Source organism: Selaginella moellendorffii, unplaced genomic scaffold (genome assembly GCF_000143415.4).
Source record: "Selaginella moellendorffii unplaced genomic scaffold, v1.0 SELMOscaffold_37, whole genome shotgun sequence".
NCBI lineage: Eukaryota > Viridiplantae > Streptophyta > Lycopodiopsida > Selaginellales > Selaginellaceae > Selaginella > Selaginella moellendorffii.
Window position 1 is genome coordinate 1,591,844 of NW_003314298.1, and position 16,770 is coordinate 1,608,613.

At 47.5% G+C, this 16,770-nt stretch overlaps 6 protein-coding genes, 2 non-coding genes and 1 pseudogene across 9 annotated transcripts; 5 read left to right on the forward strand and 4 right to left on the reverse strand.

Annotated features, from left to right (window-relative positions):
- Window positions 1-28: 28 nt before the first annotated feature.
- Window positions 29-968, reverse strand: LOC112349288 (transmembrane protein 18-like). Of its 2 annotated transcripts, XM_024683483.1 has the most exons (5): window positions 831-968; window positions 675-780; window positions 457-605; window positions 266-390; window positions 29-174 (listed from the first exon to the last, which is right to left on the reverse strand). In XM_024683483.1, the coding sequence occupies exons 1-4, from the start codon at window positions 939-941 to the stop codon at window positions 292-294; spliced, it is 465 nt and encodes a 154-aa protein (XP_024539251.1). In that variant the 5' UTR covers window positions 942-968; the 3' UTR covers window positions 29-174; window positions 266-291. The 2 variants fall into 2 exon arrangements, with proteins under 2 accessions (XP_024539251.1, XP_024539250.1); XM_024683482.1 differs by lacking the exon at window positions 29-174 and having other exon boundaries at window positions 181-390.
- Window positions 924-2,674, reverse strand: LOC9653766 (RNA polymerase sigma factor SigA2). The gene is made up of 5 exons (XM_002978567.2): window positions 2,103-2,674; window positions 1,905-2,051; window positions 1,610-1,846; window positions 1,282-1,536; window positions 924-1,220 (listed from the first exon to the last, which is right to left on the reverse strand). Exons 1-5 carry the CDS (start codon window positions 2,628-2,630, stop codon window positions 1,011-1,013), a joined length of 1,377 nt encoding a protein of 458 aa, XP_002978613.1. The 5' UTR covers window positions 2,631-2,674; the 3' UTR covers window positions 924-1,010.
- Window positions 2,675-3,667: 993 nt separating this feature from the next.
- On the forward strand, window positions 3,668-5,464 carry LOC9653767 (expansin-B3). Its single transcript, XM_002978427.2, has 5 exons — window positions 3,668-4,035; window positions 4,187-4,296; window positions 4,429-4,625; window positions 4,684-4,813; window positions 4,892-5,464. Exons 1-5 carry the CDS (start codon window positions 3,879-3,881, stop codon window positions 5,105-5,107), a joined length of 810 nt encoding a protein of 269 aa, XP_002978473.2. The 5' UTR covers window positions 3,668-3,878; the 3' UTR covers window positions 5,108-5,464.
- Window positions 5,465-5,997: 533 nt separating this feature from the next.
- On the forward strand, window positions 5,998-8,771 carry LOC9653628 (glucose-6-phosphate isomerase 1, chloroplastic). Its single transcript, XM_002978428.2, has 12 exons — window positions 5,998-6,534; window positions 6,622-6,744; window positions 6,838-6,936; window positions 7,007-7,234; window positions 7,288-7,353; window positions 7,416-7,592; window positions 7,658-7,710; window positions 7,763-7,901; window positions 7,958-8,114; window positions 8,161-8,239; window positions 8,299-8,365; window positions 8,420-8,771. Exons 1-12 carry the CDS (start codon window positions 6,025-6,027, stop codon window positions 8,552-8,554), a joined length of 1,833 nt encoding a protein of 610 aa, XP_002978474.2. The 5' UTR covers window positions 5,998-6,024; the 3' UTR covers window positions 8,555-8,771.
- Window positions 8,772-8,818: 47 nt separating this feature from the next.
- TRNAC-GCA lies at window positions 8,819-8,890 on the forward strand. Its single transcript has one exon. It is a non-coding gene; the product is annotated as a tRNA-Cys (tRNA).
- A 58-nt stretch (window positions 8,891-8,948) lies between these two features.
- On the reverse strand, window positions 8,949-9,999 carry LOC9653629 (transmembrane protein 45B). Its single transcript, XM_002978568.2, has one exon. The coding sequence runs from the start codon at window positions 9,990-9,992 to the stop codon at window positions 9,081-9,083; it is 912 nt and encodes a 303-aa protein (XP_002978614.2). The 5' UTR covers window positions 9,993-9,999; the 3' UTR covers window positions 8,949-9,080.
- An 808-nt stretch (window positions 10,000-10,807) lies between these two features.
- LOC9653768 (protein NRT1/ PTR FAMILY 4.4) lies at window positions 10,808-13,012 on the forward strand. Its single transcript, XM_002978429.2, has 4 exons — window positions 10,808-10,976; window positions 11,129-11,346; window positions 11,437-11,999; window positions 12,057-13,012. Exons 1-4 carry the CDS (start codon window positions 10,931-10,933, stop codon window positions 12,967-12,969), a joined length of 1,740 nt encoding a protein of 579 aa, XP_002978475.1. The 5' UTR covers window positions 10,808-10,930; the 3' UTR covers window positions 12,970-13,012.
- A 102-nt stretch (window positions 13,013-13,114) lies between these two features.
- LOC9653630 lies at window positions 13,115-15,720 on the reverse strand (annotated as a pseudogene).
- On the forward strand, window positions 15,402-15,473 carry TRNAC-GCA. The gene has a single exon. It is a non-coding gene; the product is annotated as a tRNA-Cys (tRNA).
- Window positions 15,721-16,770: the final 1,050 nt, after the last annotated feature.

Genomic DNA, 16,770 nt, shown 5'->3' on the forward strand with positions numbered 1-16,770 from the left:
AACTTTTCCAAATAGAGACGAAGAACCCTTTAGAATATTCGCATCATATACTATTCCTCGTTACTATTTTTTTTCAGGAAGTCGTCGCGTTTGGATCTTGCAAGACTTTTTTTTTCTGATCTTGCCAGGGTACTTCCAGAAGATTTCGTAAGAAACAGCTAAAACCGACATAACCTTTGGAACAGGGGAATAAACACAAGAATTGATCAAAGACTCCGCAAACGATATAAGAGCAAAAACATCGAAAAATCTCTCAATTACAAACCTCGTGGTGTTTCCGACAATACTTTGCTAGTCAGTCTTGTGTTGTTGAGCTAGTCGAGCTTTGTGCTTAAGCTCCGCTCGTTTCCACTTCACCATCAGCCTTACCATCTGCAAGAGACTATTCACCTGGAAGGAAAAAAAAAAAAAACGATCAGAGATGAAAGAAAGAAAGAAAGAAAGAGATTCTCTCACCAGAATCACCATTGATGTTACAAGCAGCGGGCCGGACCACAGAGTGGAGATGAACACGCCGCGCTTGTCAAAGTAAGGCTGCCGAGAAAACTTCTGCCAGTGCCGAGCCAGGAAAGAATTGATCGTCTGCGCAAAGTAGATTCCAAACACTGGGAGAAGTTGCGAAAATGGATCAAACGAAACAATGCGAGATCGAAAGAAAAGGTTTTTTTTCTCACTCGAGAGGAAGAAGATGGCCATTTGCAAATCGGTGTTTCTCCTTGTCCATAGAATAAACACGAGAAGAAACAAATGAAAGGCTACTAGCGCACCAATCCAAGGCTCCTGTAAGCCCAAAGTCTAGAGAGAAAAATCAAGACTAGAATCTCTCTTACAGTCCAATCCACGGCGTGAACGAAGGCGAGCACCGGCTCGACGAATCCCCGCGGAGAAGACGAGCGAAACTTCCCCAACATCTCCTCGAGCGCTTCCACTAAAACCTCCATTGCCGTTAAGCCCTAAATTCTAGACACATTTTTAGGGTTCTTGGGGGTTCTTGAGGAGAATTACACAGTTTATATGGAAGCGAGGCACGAGCGAAGGGATTTGGCTTCCTCCTGGTGCCGGAGACGTTCCAAGGCGCTCGCCTCGTACCTCCTCACCATCTCCTGCGACATGTTTAGCCTTCTTCCCACCTCTCGCAGCGATTTCACTGCAATAGCTCCATCTTCCAGCCCGTATCGGTGCTGCAACACCATCCTCTCCTTGTCTTTCAATCGCTGGAGCTGCAAGTTTTCCAATCGAGTTAGATGCTTGAGAGGAGATTCTTGCTGCTTGCTTGCTTACCGCTGTGACGATTTCTTCTCGGACCTCCGAGCTCTCCGAGACAATGTCGCCGGTCTCTGGCAAGTACTCGAGAAACTCCTCGTCGGTGCCTCGCACAGTCTCGTTGAGCGAGCGAACTCGAAAGTTGCTGTAGTAGTATATGTTCCAGAACTGGACTGGATCCAATCCAGTCCTCTCCATCACTTCCTCGTCGCTGGGATTTCTCCCCAGCTCCACCCGGAGCTCTCGTCTCGCCTTTCGGATCTCCACCTTTTTCTGGAGAAGCAAACCACGATTCAGTCTCGCAAGCAAGAGAAAACGGAGAAAAAAGAGATGTATCTGTTGTTACCGCTGCGAAGCTGAAAGGCAGGCGAATCACTTGACCAGTTCTCGTGATGGCTCTCACCATCGCGGTTCGTATCCAAAAGATAGCGTACGTGGAGAAGCGAGTACCTTTGCCGGGATTGAAGTGATCCATAGCATCAATCAGACCTTTGACACCTTCTTGACACAAATCTTCCAGAGAGAAACTCCCCGCGTCACGCTCGTATCTTCTAGCCAAGAACAGCACCAGCCGGCAGTTGTGCTGGAGAAAGAAGAAAGAAATAAGAAAGAGTTAAGATGATCGATCGAGAAGAACTTGCCTCGATCAACTTGTTTTGCGCGGCTTCGCCGAGTTGGAGCCGGCGTCGCAAGGTTCTAAAGTCCGTATTTGCTGCCGTAGCCCACTCGTCATCGCTGGGCTCTCTACGTAGAACTCGTCGTAGCTCACTTCTTACTTGATGTAAGTGCTGTGAAGAAGAAAAACTATAAGCTGGGAAGAACCGAAAGAGAGAGAATACCTTCACTGGAGTCAGGAGCTCCACTAGCTCGATTTCTTCTTGCGATGTCAAGTAGCGGTGATGGAGATTTCCCCAATCCACTGGCTTGACACCAAACGACGATCGTATGAGCTCCTCGGATTCATCCGACCAAAGATCCCCTCCATTTGACGGTGTGCCCGATGATCCTCCAGTAGCTCGATCGGTCCTCTTCCTTGAAACCCTATCTCCTCTCTTCGCAAATCCCTCCTCGCTGCCATCGGGACCACTGGTACTGACCTGATTGAAAGCATCCTCCAGCGCAGCCACCGCATTCTCGATCTGCCGCGCCGGCCCGGCCTGATAATCCGCGGCCTCGATCGATTGCGAGGAGCGCGTCAATCCAGCCGCAGCAATCTTGGAGACCCGCCGCCGCCGCCGACGCTGCTTGCTCTGATTAAGCTCTAGACCGTTAGATACCTCCAGAAATCTACCTGGCGCGAGGAGCTTGGATCGCGATTCCAGAAAGCTGGGAGGAGAAGGGTGTAGCCATAGCCCCATTCTCTCCATTGCTCACACTTCCCTCTTTTCTCTCGAAACCACAAAAGCAGAACGATTCCCAGTATATTCTCTCCTCAATACCCACGTGGCAAACTCCAAACCTCAATTTTAGCGGGGAAATTTAGTTACCTTTAAACTTCCCTATGGCTGCGATTGGAAGGGCGTGGCAGTGTGTTTTCTTTGACGTTCTAGAAAGCGCATGACAATCCAGACAAGTTATCCATAGCCATGCACGATTGGACGTGAAAGGAAGCCTAGAAAAAGGTGACGGACCAACTACCAACCCCATAAAATAGTTGAAGAAAAAAAATGTTCAAAGGAAGGTAGTAGTTACACGTTTTGGATTTCATTGTCCACATTCGTGCAGACAGGGCTTGTGAGACTACTGTTGTGGAAGATGAAAAGCCAACTTTGTGATAAGCTAATGTTTTAGTAAAGTTAATGTTCAATAAATCATGGAAACGCCATGTGATCCTCCAGAAGAAGTTCCCGAAATTCATACAAAACAACAAACAAACACCAAAGAGGTCTCTTCCGGAATCCACCGCCAAACAGGCACCAAACTAAAGCAAGAAAAGACACCAAAACCAGCTTTTTTTTTTAGAATCTCGAGCTGTGGAGGTTGTGGCCATCGCGATTTCAGGCAATCGTGCAACAGATTCAACGGCAACAAAAGCTATGCGAGGTTTTTGCATTGGTCGCTTGTAATTTGTAATAACTTGGCCCGAGAGCGGGTCGTTTTTTTCAACGGAAGCATGTGTTGGTTTGTGTGTCATGCTTTTAGTGTGCCCTTCATGAAATCGGTTGGAAAAAAAAAACTGTAGATAGCTGCGACGGTTTGATTTGATCTTACTCCTCCCACTTCTCGGCAGTTGATTTATCCTACCAAAATTTAATAAAAAGGAACAAAAAAAAAAAGGAGAAAGCGAGCTGCAAGGCAGCTTTATTATTAACATCTCTTGAAAAAAAGCAGCAGTGAAGCAGAGCAGTGCACATTGTTGCTATAAGTGCACTTGCACTTGCACTTGAAATTTACAGGCATTATAAATTCGAGTCCTTGCTTTGGAGGTGGAGCAAGCAGGCAGCAGCATCAAAACGAAGTGTTTCGTGTTCCTGCTGTGGAGGAACCAATTGTTCTTCATCTCTTTTCTCTGATCAGGGGAAAAGAGCCTCTTTTTTCTTCTTGTTAGTCAGTTGGTCATTACCAAGAAAAAACTTTGAGAGAACTTTGAATTTCTGATAGTTTTTGTTTGTGAGATGGCTACTATGTCTGCTGCTTTGCTGCTGCTTGCTGCCTTGAGTGGCTGCACTTTCGATTTGGCTCAAGCCACTCCAGTGAAGAAGGATGAAATGATCAAATGGGAACCAGCCACTGCAACATGGTATGGAAGTCCCAATGGAGCTGGAACTGATGGTACAATGCAATCACACCCAATAACAAATTTTTTGAGAATTGTACAATCATCAGGAAATGATTTTTAGGAAAGAACTAGAAGAGTGTGTCGAGTTAGAATGTTATAACTCGTGATTTTTCTCAATGCTTTCTTTCTTTTCTTTTTTTGAAGGTGGAGCTTGTGGATATGGAAGCCTGCCCAACACACCCTATGGCTCAGATGTAGGTGCTGGGAGCCCAATTCTTTTCATGAATGGAATTGGCTGTGGAACTTGTTTTGAGGTAATCTATCATGAGTTTCTTTGCTCTTCTTTCTTTCTCTGTTTTTTCAAGTTTCCCTGTAGTATCAATCTATTGAATGCATCAAATCAATCGATCATTCTCATGACAATGTGGCCATCCAAATCCATGTAGGTGAAGTGCGTCGACGGGCAGCTCTGCTCGCCTCAGCCCGTCAACGTGGTCATCACTGACGAGTGTCCCGGAGGCTACTGCTCGGGAGGAAGAACACACTTTGATCTCAGTGGCACTGCCTTTGGAAAGATGGCCAGCGGCAGCGCAAACATCCAGCACCTCCTCGCCGCGGGAGTTCTCAATGTTCTCTACAGACGGTAAGCCTGACTCTGAGATTATTCCTGGAATATTTGAGGAATCTCTTCCCAATTTCAGTGCTCCATGCATCTACAAGAGCCAGGGCGTCGTGTTCCAGGTCGCCGATGGCTCCACACCCTTTTGGTTTGAGACAGTTATCAGATATCTGGATGGTCCGGGAGATCTTGCAACAGTCGAGCTCCAACAGGTAATCACCTTTTGCAAAGAAATTCCAAAGTTTTTGGTGAAGAGATTGACAACTAATGGAACTTTTGTTACTATATAGTTTGGGTCTTCTGCTTGGCAGCCGATGAGCCAAGTTTGGGGGGCAAACTGGTGCCTGAACGCAGGTGGCGGCACGCCTTTGAGAGCTCCATTTTCGATTCGGCTCACGGCACTTCAAACCGGAGAGAAGATCATCGCCCACAATGTCATTCCTGCGAATTGGGCACCCCAACACAGCTATTCCACTGGTGTCAACTTTGACACCCGCAACTATTGACGAGAGTACTCAGGGGCTTCTGTAGTGTGTGAAAAAATGCCACACTCGGGCCAACGAAAATTCAAATCAAAGTTTGAAAAGAAGTGTCACTCGTTTCTCCAGATGCATGTTTCATGCCTATGTCATTCACAACAATGTAAGATCCATCTGGAGATTCAAGATAACCATCTGAATCATCACCCGCACTTGGATAATCTGCAAAACTTGTGGATTATCAAGGCTTGTAGTGATCTAGCAACAGATTTTGAATATGATGCTTCCTTCATACACAGTGTGCCTGATCAAGATCCCGTGAGTAATCTCCATAGTACCGTAGTTTAGAATTGAGATGGGGCGGTGGCAAGAACATTAAAAAGCCCCTCATCATCCTTGTGCCGAGCCTCTGGACAAGCCCCAGCGATGGAAAAAATGTATACAAGAGAAACTCCCCGAAAGGACTCATCGACGTTTCGGAGACAATGAGGGTTATGGAGACCTTGCGGCCTTCGACTTCCATGCTATCTGCGAATGTTAGCCCAGCCGAATACATCTGGAACCTGGAGATGTTCTTGATGATTTTCACAATGCCTTAAGGATTTTTTCGGAATAGCCAGTGAAACACACGGTGAAGATTAGCTAGAGCAACAACAGTAGCAGTGGTTCTCATTGTCTTTTGATCCTAGACTTATACAAGAAGAGAGCCATTTTCTATACCTCTCTCTTTCTTAATGTCTTCCATTCCGCCGAGAAAGTCTGTTGCCAGTGTTGGATTATAAAAGAAAAACGAGGGAGCTTATGGCAGCTGCCAAGTGGCATTTTATAACTGTGCCACGTGTAATAAAGACCTTGAACGCCACGTCAGAAGGTTGACCTTGTTTTTAAAAAATGTGAGTGAGCCCTAGCACAGGAAACACCACAGGGCGGCTTTTTGTCTAGCCATGGCGAGCTTGGCACACCAATGCGCGTCTCGTCTCGATTGTAGATCCAGGATCGAGCGAATCGGCGCCCTTTCTAGCATCCCTGGAGCTAATCCAAGCAGGATCGCAAGAACCAGGGGGCGGATCTGTGGAGCGATCGCCAGCAGCGGCACCGGTGGCGCTTCCGCTGCCCTTATGGAGAAGCCGGCGCTGGAGATGGAGGCTAGCGCGCTGTGGGAGAGGTATGTGGAGTGGCTCTACCAGCACAAGGAGCTCGGCTTGTACGTGGATGTGAGCCGGATGGGATTTAGCGATGGCTTTGTCAAGGCGATGGAGGAGAGGTTTGCAAAGGCTTTCAAGGACATGGAGAAGCTCGAAGGCGGTGATATCTCCAATCCGGACGAGAAAAGAATGGTTGGCCACTACTGGCTGAGAAACTCCGAGCTTGCTCCAAGCTACTATCTGAAGAAGCAAATCGATGAGACGCTCGAGGGAGTGAAGGCTTTCGCTGGAGATGTTATCAGCGGTAAGGTAAAGCTTCTTTGATCGATCCATCGATCGAGTTCTTTCGTACACGTTCTTCTAGTTCTCATACTGTGATCTTTACTTTGCGAGCAGATAAAGCCACCACCATGCCCAGCGGGAAAATTCACGCATGTTTTGTCGATTGGAATTGGAGGCTCCGCGTTAGGACCTCAGTTTGTGGCCGAAGCCTTGGCACCTGATAATCCTCCTCTTGAGGTGATTAATTTGTAAAGCTCGGTTTTTTTTTTTCTTTTTTTTTTCTTTTTCTTTTTTTTTTTTGCTAGTGCTTGACTTTGTTTCGCTGCACAGATCAGGTTCATTGATAACACCGATCCTGCTGGTATTGATCACCAAATTTCTCAGCTCGGGGCCAAGTTATCGTCTACTTTAGTGATTGTTATCTCGAAGGTATAATAGATGTTTTTCCAGTTTAGAAGTTTCTTTCTTACTTTATTGCTTGTATTCTTCTTGCATACAGAGTGGTGGTACTCCAGAGACTCGCAATGGCTTGTTGGAAGTCCAGAAAGCTTTCCGGGAGAAGGGACTTGACTTTCCAAAGCAGGCTGTGGCGATCACTCAAGAAAAATCCTTGCTTGACACCACCGCTCGCAGTGAGGGCTGGCTTGCAAGGTTTCCAATGTTCGACTGGGTTGGAGGGAGAACCTCTGAATTATCAGCCGTGGGACTTCTTCCAGCTGCGCTTCAGGTGCGTGTTGAAGTTTAACTTGATAGCGTGCTAGCGTGGTCGTTTCTTTTCAGGGCATCAACGTGGACGATATGCTTTATGGTGCGGCATTGATGGACAAGGCCACGAGAAAGCAATCGGTGAGCTCTTTTAGTATTTTCTCCATGCAAACTTATTTGTTTTTGTTTTGCTGTGTTTTAAGATTAAAGAGAACCCCGCTGCTTTGCTAGCACTTTGCTGGTATTGGGCCTCGAATGGTATTGGATCCAAAGACATGGTTGTTCTTCCCTACAAAGACAGCTTGCTCTTGTTTAGTCGCTACTTACAGCAGTTGGTGATGGAGTCTCTTGGCAAAGAACTCGACTTAGACGGGAATTTGGTACCTATAAAATCTCTCCTTTTTTTCTTCCTTCTTTCTGGTTGTGACAATTGTCTCCTGTGAAGGTAAATCAAGGATTAAGTGTGTACGGGAACAAAGGCAGCACAGATCAACACGCGTTAGTTTTTTCATTTTTTCTTAAAAGGAAGTTGACGCTTGATCTCTCTCAGATACATTCAACAGCTTAGAGAGGGTGTTTCAAATTTTTTTGCAACTTTTATAGAGGTTCTTCGGGACAGACCTCCGGGCCATGACTGGGAGCTTGAGCCTGGCGTAACTTGTGGTGACTACCTGTTTGGTATGCTTCAGGTAAGAGTATTTCCTCATGAAAATCTTCTCAGCTGATAGCTTTGGAGCATTTTCAGGGGACCAGATCCGCTCTTTATGCAAACAAGAGGGAATCCATCACAGTAACTGTCCAAGAAGTCAATGCTCGGACTATCGGTGCGCTGATAGCGCTGTATGAACGAGCAGTCGGCCTCTATGCGAGCTTGGTAAACATTAACGCGTATCATCAACCAGGTAAGGTTTCTTCTGGGCGAATTGATCAAATCAGTGTGTGCCGCAGGCGTCGAGGCAGGAAAGAAAGCAGCGGCAGACGTATTGGCCTTGCAAAAGAGAGTTCTTGCGGTTTTAAACGAGGCCAGGTTTGCAATGAAGGAAATCTTCTGTTTGGCAGACTTTATTAATGCTTTCTTGCTTGCAGCTGCAAGGAACCAGCCGAGCCACTTGCAGTAGAAACTATTGCACAGTTATGCCAAGCTCCAAACCAGGTAAAAAATCTCTTTTTTTTTCCTCTTGCATAGGCAAACAAGGTACTCCCACAGGTTGAAATGATTTACAAGATTGTGTTGCATATGGCTGCGAACGATAGAGCCTTGTTTGCCGAGGGCAGCCGCGGCTCGCCCAGGAGCTTGAAAGTCTACACTGGAGAGTGCAATGTGGAGGAGCTATACGACTAGAAGATTAGAACAAACGGAGAACACTGAAATAAGATACTCGCGACAGGGAGAATAAGCTCTACGAGCTACGTAGACTACATTTTTTTTTTCGTATCGACACAGAACAACACTCTAAAACAGCGATCTCGACCATTCAAACAAAAGGTCGAAGATACCATGTAAATAAATACTTTGACACTGATTTCAATCTTCTCTCGAAAACAAACGATAAAACGAATCAAGTTTTTCGCTGGATATCATTCTTAACATTACCATAATGAAAATGGAGGTATGGCTCAGTGGTAGAGCAATCGGCTGCAGTCCGATAGGTCACCAGTTCGATCCTGGTTGCCTCCTCTTCCAGTTTGAAATCCAACAAAATTTAGAGATATATGTAACTTCTCGGTTGGTGGTATTAGCTACAATTTGACAAATCATTTTTTGAAACTCAGCTCTATGGTTCATGCTTTAGAAAGACCCTTCAAGGACCATGTAGATAGATCTTCTTCACATGAAATATAAATGGTTGAACACCTTTGCTGTGATCCTATGCTTCGTCTTCCTCTTCCAGCACATAAGTTGGCGATTGGGCCCGGATTTGCGAGCCGGGAACCGTCTCACTCAACTGGAACGATCCCGCAACTGGTTGATCGCTACTTCCCAGCTGCTGGTACCTCGAGATTTGCGAAGAGTCGCCGCCACCGCCAGCCTTGTGGAAGAACGCATAAGTTGGCAGCACCACCGCGAGGATCATGGCCAGATGCAAGTTAAACTGGAGGGTCGCGATCGCCTTGCCTCTGTGCAATGCCATCATCCCTTTGCAGTGAACTGCGTAGTCGCCCTCACCGTTTTGATCCAGCCAGCACCCCTGAGACATCCCCCTGGACGAGAAGATCGAGCTGGCCATCTGGAAGAACCAAGTCCCCTGGAGGATCAATCCCAAGTTCTGGATGAAACGCAGCAGCTCACTGCGGGGGTAGCAAATCCTGAGAAGCGTCGACACCAAACACACGCCGATCGGGACGAGGAGGAGCCGATGGTACTGCCCCTGGACGCCGCTGCCATCGTCTTCCTTGAGATAGAAGAGGAAGAACTCCAATCCAAATGCCGTCACTGCGAGGAGCCGCAAAATCTCTTTTGGGAGCGGCAAAATCCTGGTCTTCTCCTTGAGGATCGCGGCGAGGGAGTAGACGAGGAACATAGAGGCCGTGCCCGAGGATTCCAGCGCCATGGCCGACGCCACCGGGTAGCCGCGCCGCCAGTCCCGGTGAGACGCGAGAAAGCTCCCTAGAATGTGGAGCGAGGCCAGGAACGCGACGAAGAGCGATTGGAGGTCGCAATGCCGGATCGATCTGTGCTGCTGCTTACCGGGATCCACTGGAGTGGAATTGGCGACCAGGCGCCATAGGCCGATCCCTAGGAAGCCCGCTCCCGTCGCAGCCATGCCCTCCCATCCCATAGCTCGAAGTTTTTGACCTAAATAAAATTTCAGTTTGTTATTAATATTTTTATTTGCTATACTATATCCCTTTATTGTTAAAACTTATACAAAGTAAGAAAAACGTATCTTTGGTAGTTTCAAATTGTGTGTGCTAGTGGAAAGGGGCGCTAGCAATCCACTAGAACGATTGATTGATGCATGGCTTGGAGAGTGGGGACCTTTTTCCAAATTTGATGGGCTTTTTTGTCCAGTCACTGTTCTTTCTTTTTGTTTTCTTATAGAGAATTCTTTTTTTTTTTGTTTTATAAAATTATCAGGCCTTTTTACAGGCTTAAGATTGAGATTATTAATGGAAAACCACTTTAGCTATACACGAGAATTTGTCCTAGAACACTTAAACTTTCAGAGTGACCCCAGAGTGTTCTTGGGGCCAGCTGATCTTCCGCAAGGTTGTGGAAGTCATCGCAGATCTCCTCGCGACTGGAGATGTCTGCAGATGTAACTACAACATCATTCTCTGAATTGGGTCTTGAGAGGAGACAGTTAATATTCAAATGTGCAGATATGCTTTGATTCTGCCGCGAGAGTCACTTCTTGCCATGTGATGGAAGCATAAAAGTCAAGCCAAGGGGAAAAATGAGGATTCTTTCTACCCCCACCGTATCCGTCAAAACTCTGGCTCGAACACAAGATTAAAGACAGCAAACAAAAGAGCAAGGTGAAAACCAAAACCCGAGATTCCATAAACTTTTTTCTCGAGTTTTTTTTAAAGAAGTTTAATCCCGCGATACTCTTCTCGGACGTTCAGACCTAGCAATCAAAATGACGTCATCTTCATGGCCTCGTCTCTCTTTTAAGTAAGCGAAACAAACAAAGCGGCTTTGGGGGAGATTTTTACTCTGTTCGCGTGTGAATCCTCAGCGAGCGAGCGCGGGAACAGCGATTGATCAGACTCCATGGCGTTCACTGCTCGAGCTTGGAGAGTGGCACCCTTCATCTTTGGTACCAAATTGATGCTTGGATAGATTTTGGGTCTTTTCCTTTCCTCTAGCCTCTTGAATGTGGACTCTCCACGGTCTTGATCATTGTTACATTCTTCTTCTCATGGTTTTGATACATCGTCTTGATTTGTGATTTGATTTCTTCTTTTGCAGCGGTGGTGACGCTCGAATCTGCCGCTTCTTTGTCAATTGGGATCAATCTCTTCACGTTTGCATTCAACACGGAGCATTTCAGCCTCGCCACTGCTGCCAACATTGTGACCAACTTCATGGGAACGATGTTTCTCCTCACGCTCCTTGGAGGGCTTGTGGCAGATCTCTGGTGGAGTCGGTTCAAGACTATCGTCGTCTCTGGCGTCCTGGAAGTCCTGGTAAAGATCTCTCTCTTATCTCCATTTCTCGGATTTCCAAAACAAAAATACATAGTACCTACTTGATGACGATGCCGATTTTCTGCGCAGGGGATTCTTCTCGTGGCGCTCGTAGCATCTATAGAATCTCTCACTCCACCCGAGTGCCAGCTTCTAGATGCTTCCTGCAACAGCGCAACCTCTTCCCAAAAGGCTGTGTTCTTCGGAGGACTCTACCTTCTAGCACTTGGAGCCGGAGGTGTCAAAGCCAACATCGCGACCATGGGAGCAGTCCACTTCGACGAGAACTCGCCTGTGGAGAAGAAAGAACTGGGGACGTACTTCAACACGTACTTCATCCTTTTCTGCATCGGAGCGCTCATCGCGATCACGGCACTCGTCTACACGCAAGAAAACGTCTCCTTCGAAGTTGGCTATCTCATCGCGCTTGGATGCATGGTATTGGGCGTGATCGTCGCTGCCGCTGGCTATCCACTCTACCAACACAACTCACCCATAAACGGAACCCAAAGTCCAGTCACAAGCTTCGCCCAAGTTGTTGTGGCCGCGTTTAAGAACCGCAAGCTTCAAATTTTGTCCCCGGAAGTTCTCCATCAGGGTCCTCTCGATGACTCAAAGATGGGCTACAGGATCGAGCACACGGACCAGTTCACGTAAGATTTTGAGATTCGCTTCGATATAGTGATCAATCGTCTTTGTAACCATGGCAGCTTCTTGGATCGAGCAGCCATCGTCGACTATAACTCTCCCCCGACCGCACAAACCAGCCCCTGGAAGCTGTGCACGGTGACACAAGTCGAGGAGGTGAAGCTCATCCTACGAATCCTCCCGATCTTCGCGAGCACCATCGTTTTGAACTGCGTCATCGCTCAAGTCCAGACAGTAACTCTCCAGCAAGGCCGGACGATGGATCGAAGGATCACCAAGAGCTTCGAGATACCTCCGGCGTCGGTGGCAGCGCTCCCGGTCGTGTTCATGATCATAGCTCTCCCAATCTACGACCGGATCTTCGTGCCAATCGCGCGGCGAGCCACGGGTCACGAGAGCGGGATCACGTACTTGCAAAGGATCTCCGTGGGCTTGCTTCTGGCGATCGCGAGTATGGTGGTGGCGGCGCTGGTGGAGAAGAAGCGGATCCGCGTCGCTCGGGAGTTTGGGCTCCTCGATTCGCCCACCGCGAGGGTGCCGCTCAAGATCTACTGGATCATGATCCAGTACTTCATCATTGGGCTGGCGGACATGTTCACATTCGTGGGTCTCATGGAGTTTTTCTACCGCGAGGCCCCCGAGAGAGTTCGCAACATGTCCACGGCGCTGACCTTTGTCTCGCTCTCCCTGGGCTACTTCTTGAGCTCCACCATTGTGGACATTGTGAAGAGCGTTACTACAAAAGGTGGCGGGCTCGGGTGGCTGCCAAGCAATATCAATAAGGGTAACATCAGCAACTTCTACCTGCTGCTTGCAAGCATCAGCGCCGTCAACTTCGTGGTGTATGTGGCCTGTGCGAGGTGGTACAGGTATAGAAATCACGGTGATGTTGATTTGACATTGGATCGTGATGTTGAGTTACCATCAAAAGTTACGGATATTGGTAGTGTGAGCAAGAGGCCCTTGATGGCCTAGACAATATTTCAAAATAAATCTTGAACACCAGCTACTGAAGAAATGTCCATAATGTTCATACAGATTCTTACATAAAATTCACCACCTAATAACTCTTCGCAGTTTACAAGACATTTATTTTGGTGTCTCAATGACTTGAGAAAAGTTAGTAAAAGGTATAACTCAAGAACTCCAAAAAAAAAAAAACAGGTGAAACTTTATGCTGATGTAAAGAAGGCGACCATTTTCTCATGTCCTCTGTCATGATAAGCACCGTGTCCTCCTCGTTGACCTCGCCCTTCAAAATCCCTTTAGCCAGCTCACTGGATAGTTAGGATCATATCCAAGCTTGGCAAACACCTGAACCGTATCGTCCGTGATCTTCAAAGAGATCTTGCGGTGTTGGACGTTTTGCAGCTAGAGAAAAAAAGCCAAAGATCATAAACTGCCTGATCGCGAAAACGCAACTTACCTGGAGCTTGACGATTTCTTGGATCTACTCCACGTCCAGGGGCTGGAACACGATGAACTCGTCCACCCTGTTCCTGGCCGGAAGGTGGAGCGAGCCACTTCCATCACCGTCTGATATGCCGCGTTCTTGTCGCCCGATGATTTGAGAGCGTCCAGGATGTGCTGCGAGCCGAGGTTGACCACGGTGTTGGCGAAGTTCACCGTCCGGCCCTGGGAGTCCGTCACGTGGCCATCGTCGAGTATCTGGAGGAAGATGTTGAAGACGTCCGCAGCCTTTTCGATCTCGTCGAAGAGAACCACCGAGTAAGGCCGCCGGCGGACGCTCTCGGTCAGCTGCCCAGCCTTCCTCGTATCCCACGTATCCTGGAGGAGCGCCAATGAGCCGGAACACGGCGTGCTTCTCCATGCACTCATGTCGAATCTCAGCAGCGCTTTGTCCGTGTCGAACAGGTATTCGGCTAGAGCTTTGGCCAGCTCCGTTTCCCCGACTCCGGTCGGCCCCATGAACATGAAGCTGGCGATAGGACGGTTTGGATCCGCGAGTCCAGCTCTGGAACGGCGGATAGCGTCGGCCACGGCTTGCACTGCGGGGTCTTGGCCGAAAAAGCGCTTATGTAAGTGTTCGTCGAGGTGGAGCAGCTTCTCCATCTCGGACTAGAGCAGCCTTGAGACGGGAATCTTTGTCCACTTGCTGACTATCTCAGCACTTTCCAGAGCTGCATCCTTCTCAAGGTACTTGCGATATTCCTTTATTGTCGTGGCACCAATGCACCTCAGTTCACCATGGCCCAGCATTGGCTTCAGCAAGTTTCCAACATCCATCGCTCCCGACGTGGCACCTGTAAAAACAAGTACCGTGCTTGCAGTCGAAAATGCAAAATCCCACACACAAAGTACTTGCCCCGACGACCATGTGGATTTCATCAATGAAAAGCACAATGTACCCCTCTGACTCCTTCACTTCTTTTAGAACAGCTTTTAATCGATCTTCAAATTCTCCTTGAAACTTCGCTCCTGCGATCAAGGCTCCCAAGTCCAATGATATCAGCTGCATTTTTAATGGTAAGGTGTTGCAATAGCACTCGCGTAAAACATACCTTCCGGTTGGCAAGGGCCTCGGGCACGTCTCCTTGAACTATACGCTGAGCAAGTCTATGCAAGATAATCAAGTCAGCAGAAGCCAGTCATTTCCATACCCTTCGGCTATAGCAACACGAGGCTCTCTAATCACGACAGGATTGTTCTTGGTTCGCCGGCACACAAGATTTGAATGCACCGTCGAATTTCGTCATCACGACCGATGACCGGATCAAGTTTTCCTTGGCGGGCCATCTCCGTCAAATCCACTCCAAATTTCTCGAGTGCTTCATACTTGTTTTCAGGGGCTGGGTCGAGAAAACAAACAACGAGACTGTTGAGAATTTTGACAAAGAAAACAGCGAACCTTGATCAGTAACCGTCTGTGTCCCTCGAATGGCAGTGATCGCATGTTTAGTAGCCTTGGCATTGAGACCGAACTGCCCAAACAACTCCTTCCCGATACGAATGTCTTCCGCGGGTGACAAATGTTCGATTGACGTATAATTATCTCCAAAGTCCTTCATGTGACCCTTGGCTCGATTGAGTAAACTGTCGAGGCTCTGGCCAAGCATAGCACCAGATATGTTTCCCGTCACCTAGAAGAACACGCGCACAATCAGAATGTCTCAATAGAAAAAAAAAACACTTTTCACCTTAGGCTGGCGCTCGATGTATCGCTCAGTTGCTTGCAAAAGAGCCGAGTTATCAATCCCAGCCTTGGTAAAAATAATCCGTGCAAGACCATTTTTTTTCTCCAGCAAATCCTTTAGAAGATGCTCGGTTTCTACAACCTGTTGTCTGTTTGATTGTGCCAGTTCCACGGCGGAAACCATACCTTGCCTTGTTTAGAAAAAGAATCAAGTTTCTCGCTGAATATCATTCTTAACATTACTAATGAAAATGGAGGTATGGCTCAGTGGTAGAGCAATCGGCTGCAGTCCCATAGGTCACTAGTTCGATCCTGGTTGCCTCCTCTTCCAGTTTGAAACTCAACAAAATTTACAGATACGCCTTCTCAAAGTTGGCGAGGTTGGTGGTATTAGCTACAATTTGACAAATCATTTTTTGAAACTCAGCTCTGAATCCATTTGTGGTTCATGCTTTAGAAAGACCCTTCAAGGACCATGTAGATAGATCTTCTTCACAAGAAAAGTAAATGGTTGAATACCTTTGCTGTGATCCTATGCTTCGTCTTCCTCTTCCAGCACATAAGTTGGCCATTGCGTCCGGATTTGCAAGCCGGGAACCGTCTCACTCAACTGGAACGATCCCGCAACTGGTTGATCGCTACTTCCCAGCTGCTGGTACCTCGAGATTTGCGAAGAGTCGCCCCCGCCAGCTTTGTGGAAGAACGCATAAGTTCATGGCCAGATGCAAGTTAAACTGGAGCGTCGCGATCGCCTTGCCTCTGTGCAATGCCATCGTCCCTTTGCAGTGAACTGCGTAGTCGCCCTCGCCGTTTTGATCCAGCCAGCACCCCTGAGACATCCCCCTGGACGAGAAGATCGAGCTGGCCATCTGGAAGAACCAAATTCCCTGGAGGATCAATCCCAAGCTCTGAATAAAACGCAGCAGCTCACTGCGGGTGTAGCAAATCCTGAGAAGCGTCAACAGCAAACACACGCCGATCGGAACGAGGAGGAGCCGATGGTACTGCCCCTGGACGCCGGTGCCATCGTCTTCCTTGAGATAGAAAGAGGAAGAACTCCAATCCAAATGCCGTCACTGCGAGGAGCGGCAAAATCTCTTTTGGGAGCGGCAAAATCCTGGTCTTCTCCTTGAGGATCGCGGCGAGCAAGTAGACGAGGAACATAGAGCGCCATGGCCGACGCCAGTCCCGGTGGGACGCGAGAAAGCTCCCTAGAATGTGGAACGCCAGGAACGCGACGAAGGAGGTTGCAATGCCGGATCGATCTGTGCTTACCGGGATCCACTGGAGTGGGATTGGCCATAGGCCGATCATGCCCTCCCATCCATAGCTCGATATTAATATTATTTGTTATAATATACCCTTTATTGTTAAAACTTATACAAATCTAATGCGTAGTAACGTAATTATTTTAATTTATTAATTTAATTGAGGAGCTTATTTATAATTTATAACACAAGATTATTATAAATTTTAAATACAAAATTAATCTAACCGATAAATGGTAAAATATCTCAGAATATCCAAGCATACTCACATATCATTTCTTTGGTATATAACAGAATTTCAATTTGTGTGTGTGCTAGTGGAAAGGGGCGCTAGCAATCCACTAGAACGATTGA

Excerpts from the sequence above, each read along its gene's own strand:
- LOC112349288 (XM_024683483.1), bottom strand. The coding sequence starts at position 941 with ATGGAGGTTTTAGTGGAAGCGCTCGAGGAGATGTTGGGGAAGTTTCGC. Across the intron at positions 606-674 it reads GGCCATCTTCTTCCTCTCGA|TGTTTGGAATCTACTTTGCG; the intron begins GTGAGAAAAAAA and ends AACTTCTCCCAG. Across the intron at positions 391-456 it reads TAACATCAATGGTGATTCTG|GTGAATAGTCTCTTGCAGAT; the intron begins GTGAGAGAATCT and ends TTTTCCTTCCAG.
- LOC9653766 (XM_002978567.2), bottom strand. The coding sequence starts at position 2,630 with ATGGAGAGAATGGGGCTATGGCTACACCCTTCTCCTCCCAGCTTTCTG. Across the intron at positions 1,847-1,904 it reads CGCAAAACAAGTTGATCGAG|CACAACTGCCGGCTGGTGCT; the intron begins GCAAGTTCTTCT and ends TTCTTTCTCCAG. Across the intron at positions 1,537-1,609 it reads TGCCTTTCAGCTTCGCAGCG|AAAAAGGTGGAGATCCGAAA; the intron begins GTAACAACAGAT and ends TTGCTTCTCCAG.
- LOC9653767 (XM_002978427.2), top strand. The coding sequence starts at position 3,879 with ATGGCTACTATGTCTGCTGCTTTGCTGCTGCTTGCTGCCTTGAGTGGC. Across the intron at positions 4,036-4,186 it reads CAATGGAGCTGGAACTGATG|GTGGAGCTTGTGGATATGGA; the intron begins GTACAATGCAAT and ends CTTTTTTTGAAG. Across the intron at positions 4,297-4,428 it reads GCTGTGGAACTTGTTTTGAG|GTGAAGTGCGTCGACGGGCA; the intron begins GTAATCTATCAT and ends AAATCCATGTAG.
- LOC9653628 (XM_002978428.2), top strand. The coding sequence starts at position 6,025 with ATGGCGAGCTTGGCACACCAATGCGCGTCTCGTCTCGATTGTAGATCC. Across the intron at positions 7,593-7,657 it reads TCGACTTAGACGGGAATTTG|GTAAATCAAGGATTAAGTGT; the intron begins GTACCTATAAAA and ends TCTCCTGTGAAG. Across the intron at positions 7,902-7,957 it reads ACCTGTTTGGTATGCTTCAG|GGGACCAGATCCGCTCTTTA; the intron begins GTAAGAGTATTT and ends GAGCATTTTCAG.
- LOC9653629 (XM_002978568.2), bottom strand. The coding sequence starts at position 9,992 with ATGGGATGGGAGGGCATGGCTGCGACGGGAGCGGGCTTCCTAGGGATC.
- LOC9653768 (XM_002978429.2), top strand. The coding sequence starts at position 10,931 with ATGGCGTTCACTGCTCGAGCTTGGAGAGTGGCACCCTTCATCTTTG. Across the intron at positions 11,347-11,436 it reads CTGGCGTCCTGGAAGTCCTG|GGGATTCTTCTCGTGGCGCT; the intron begins GTAAAGATCTCT and ends TTTTCTGCGCAG. Across the intron at positions 12,000-12,056 it reads GAGCACACGGACCAGTTCAC|CTTCTTGGATCGAGCAGCCA; the intron begins GTAAGATTTTGA and ends TAACCATGGCAG.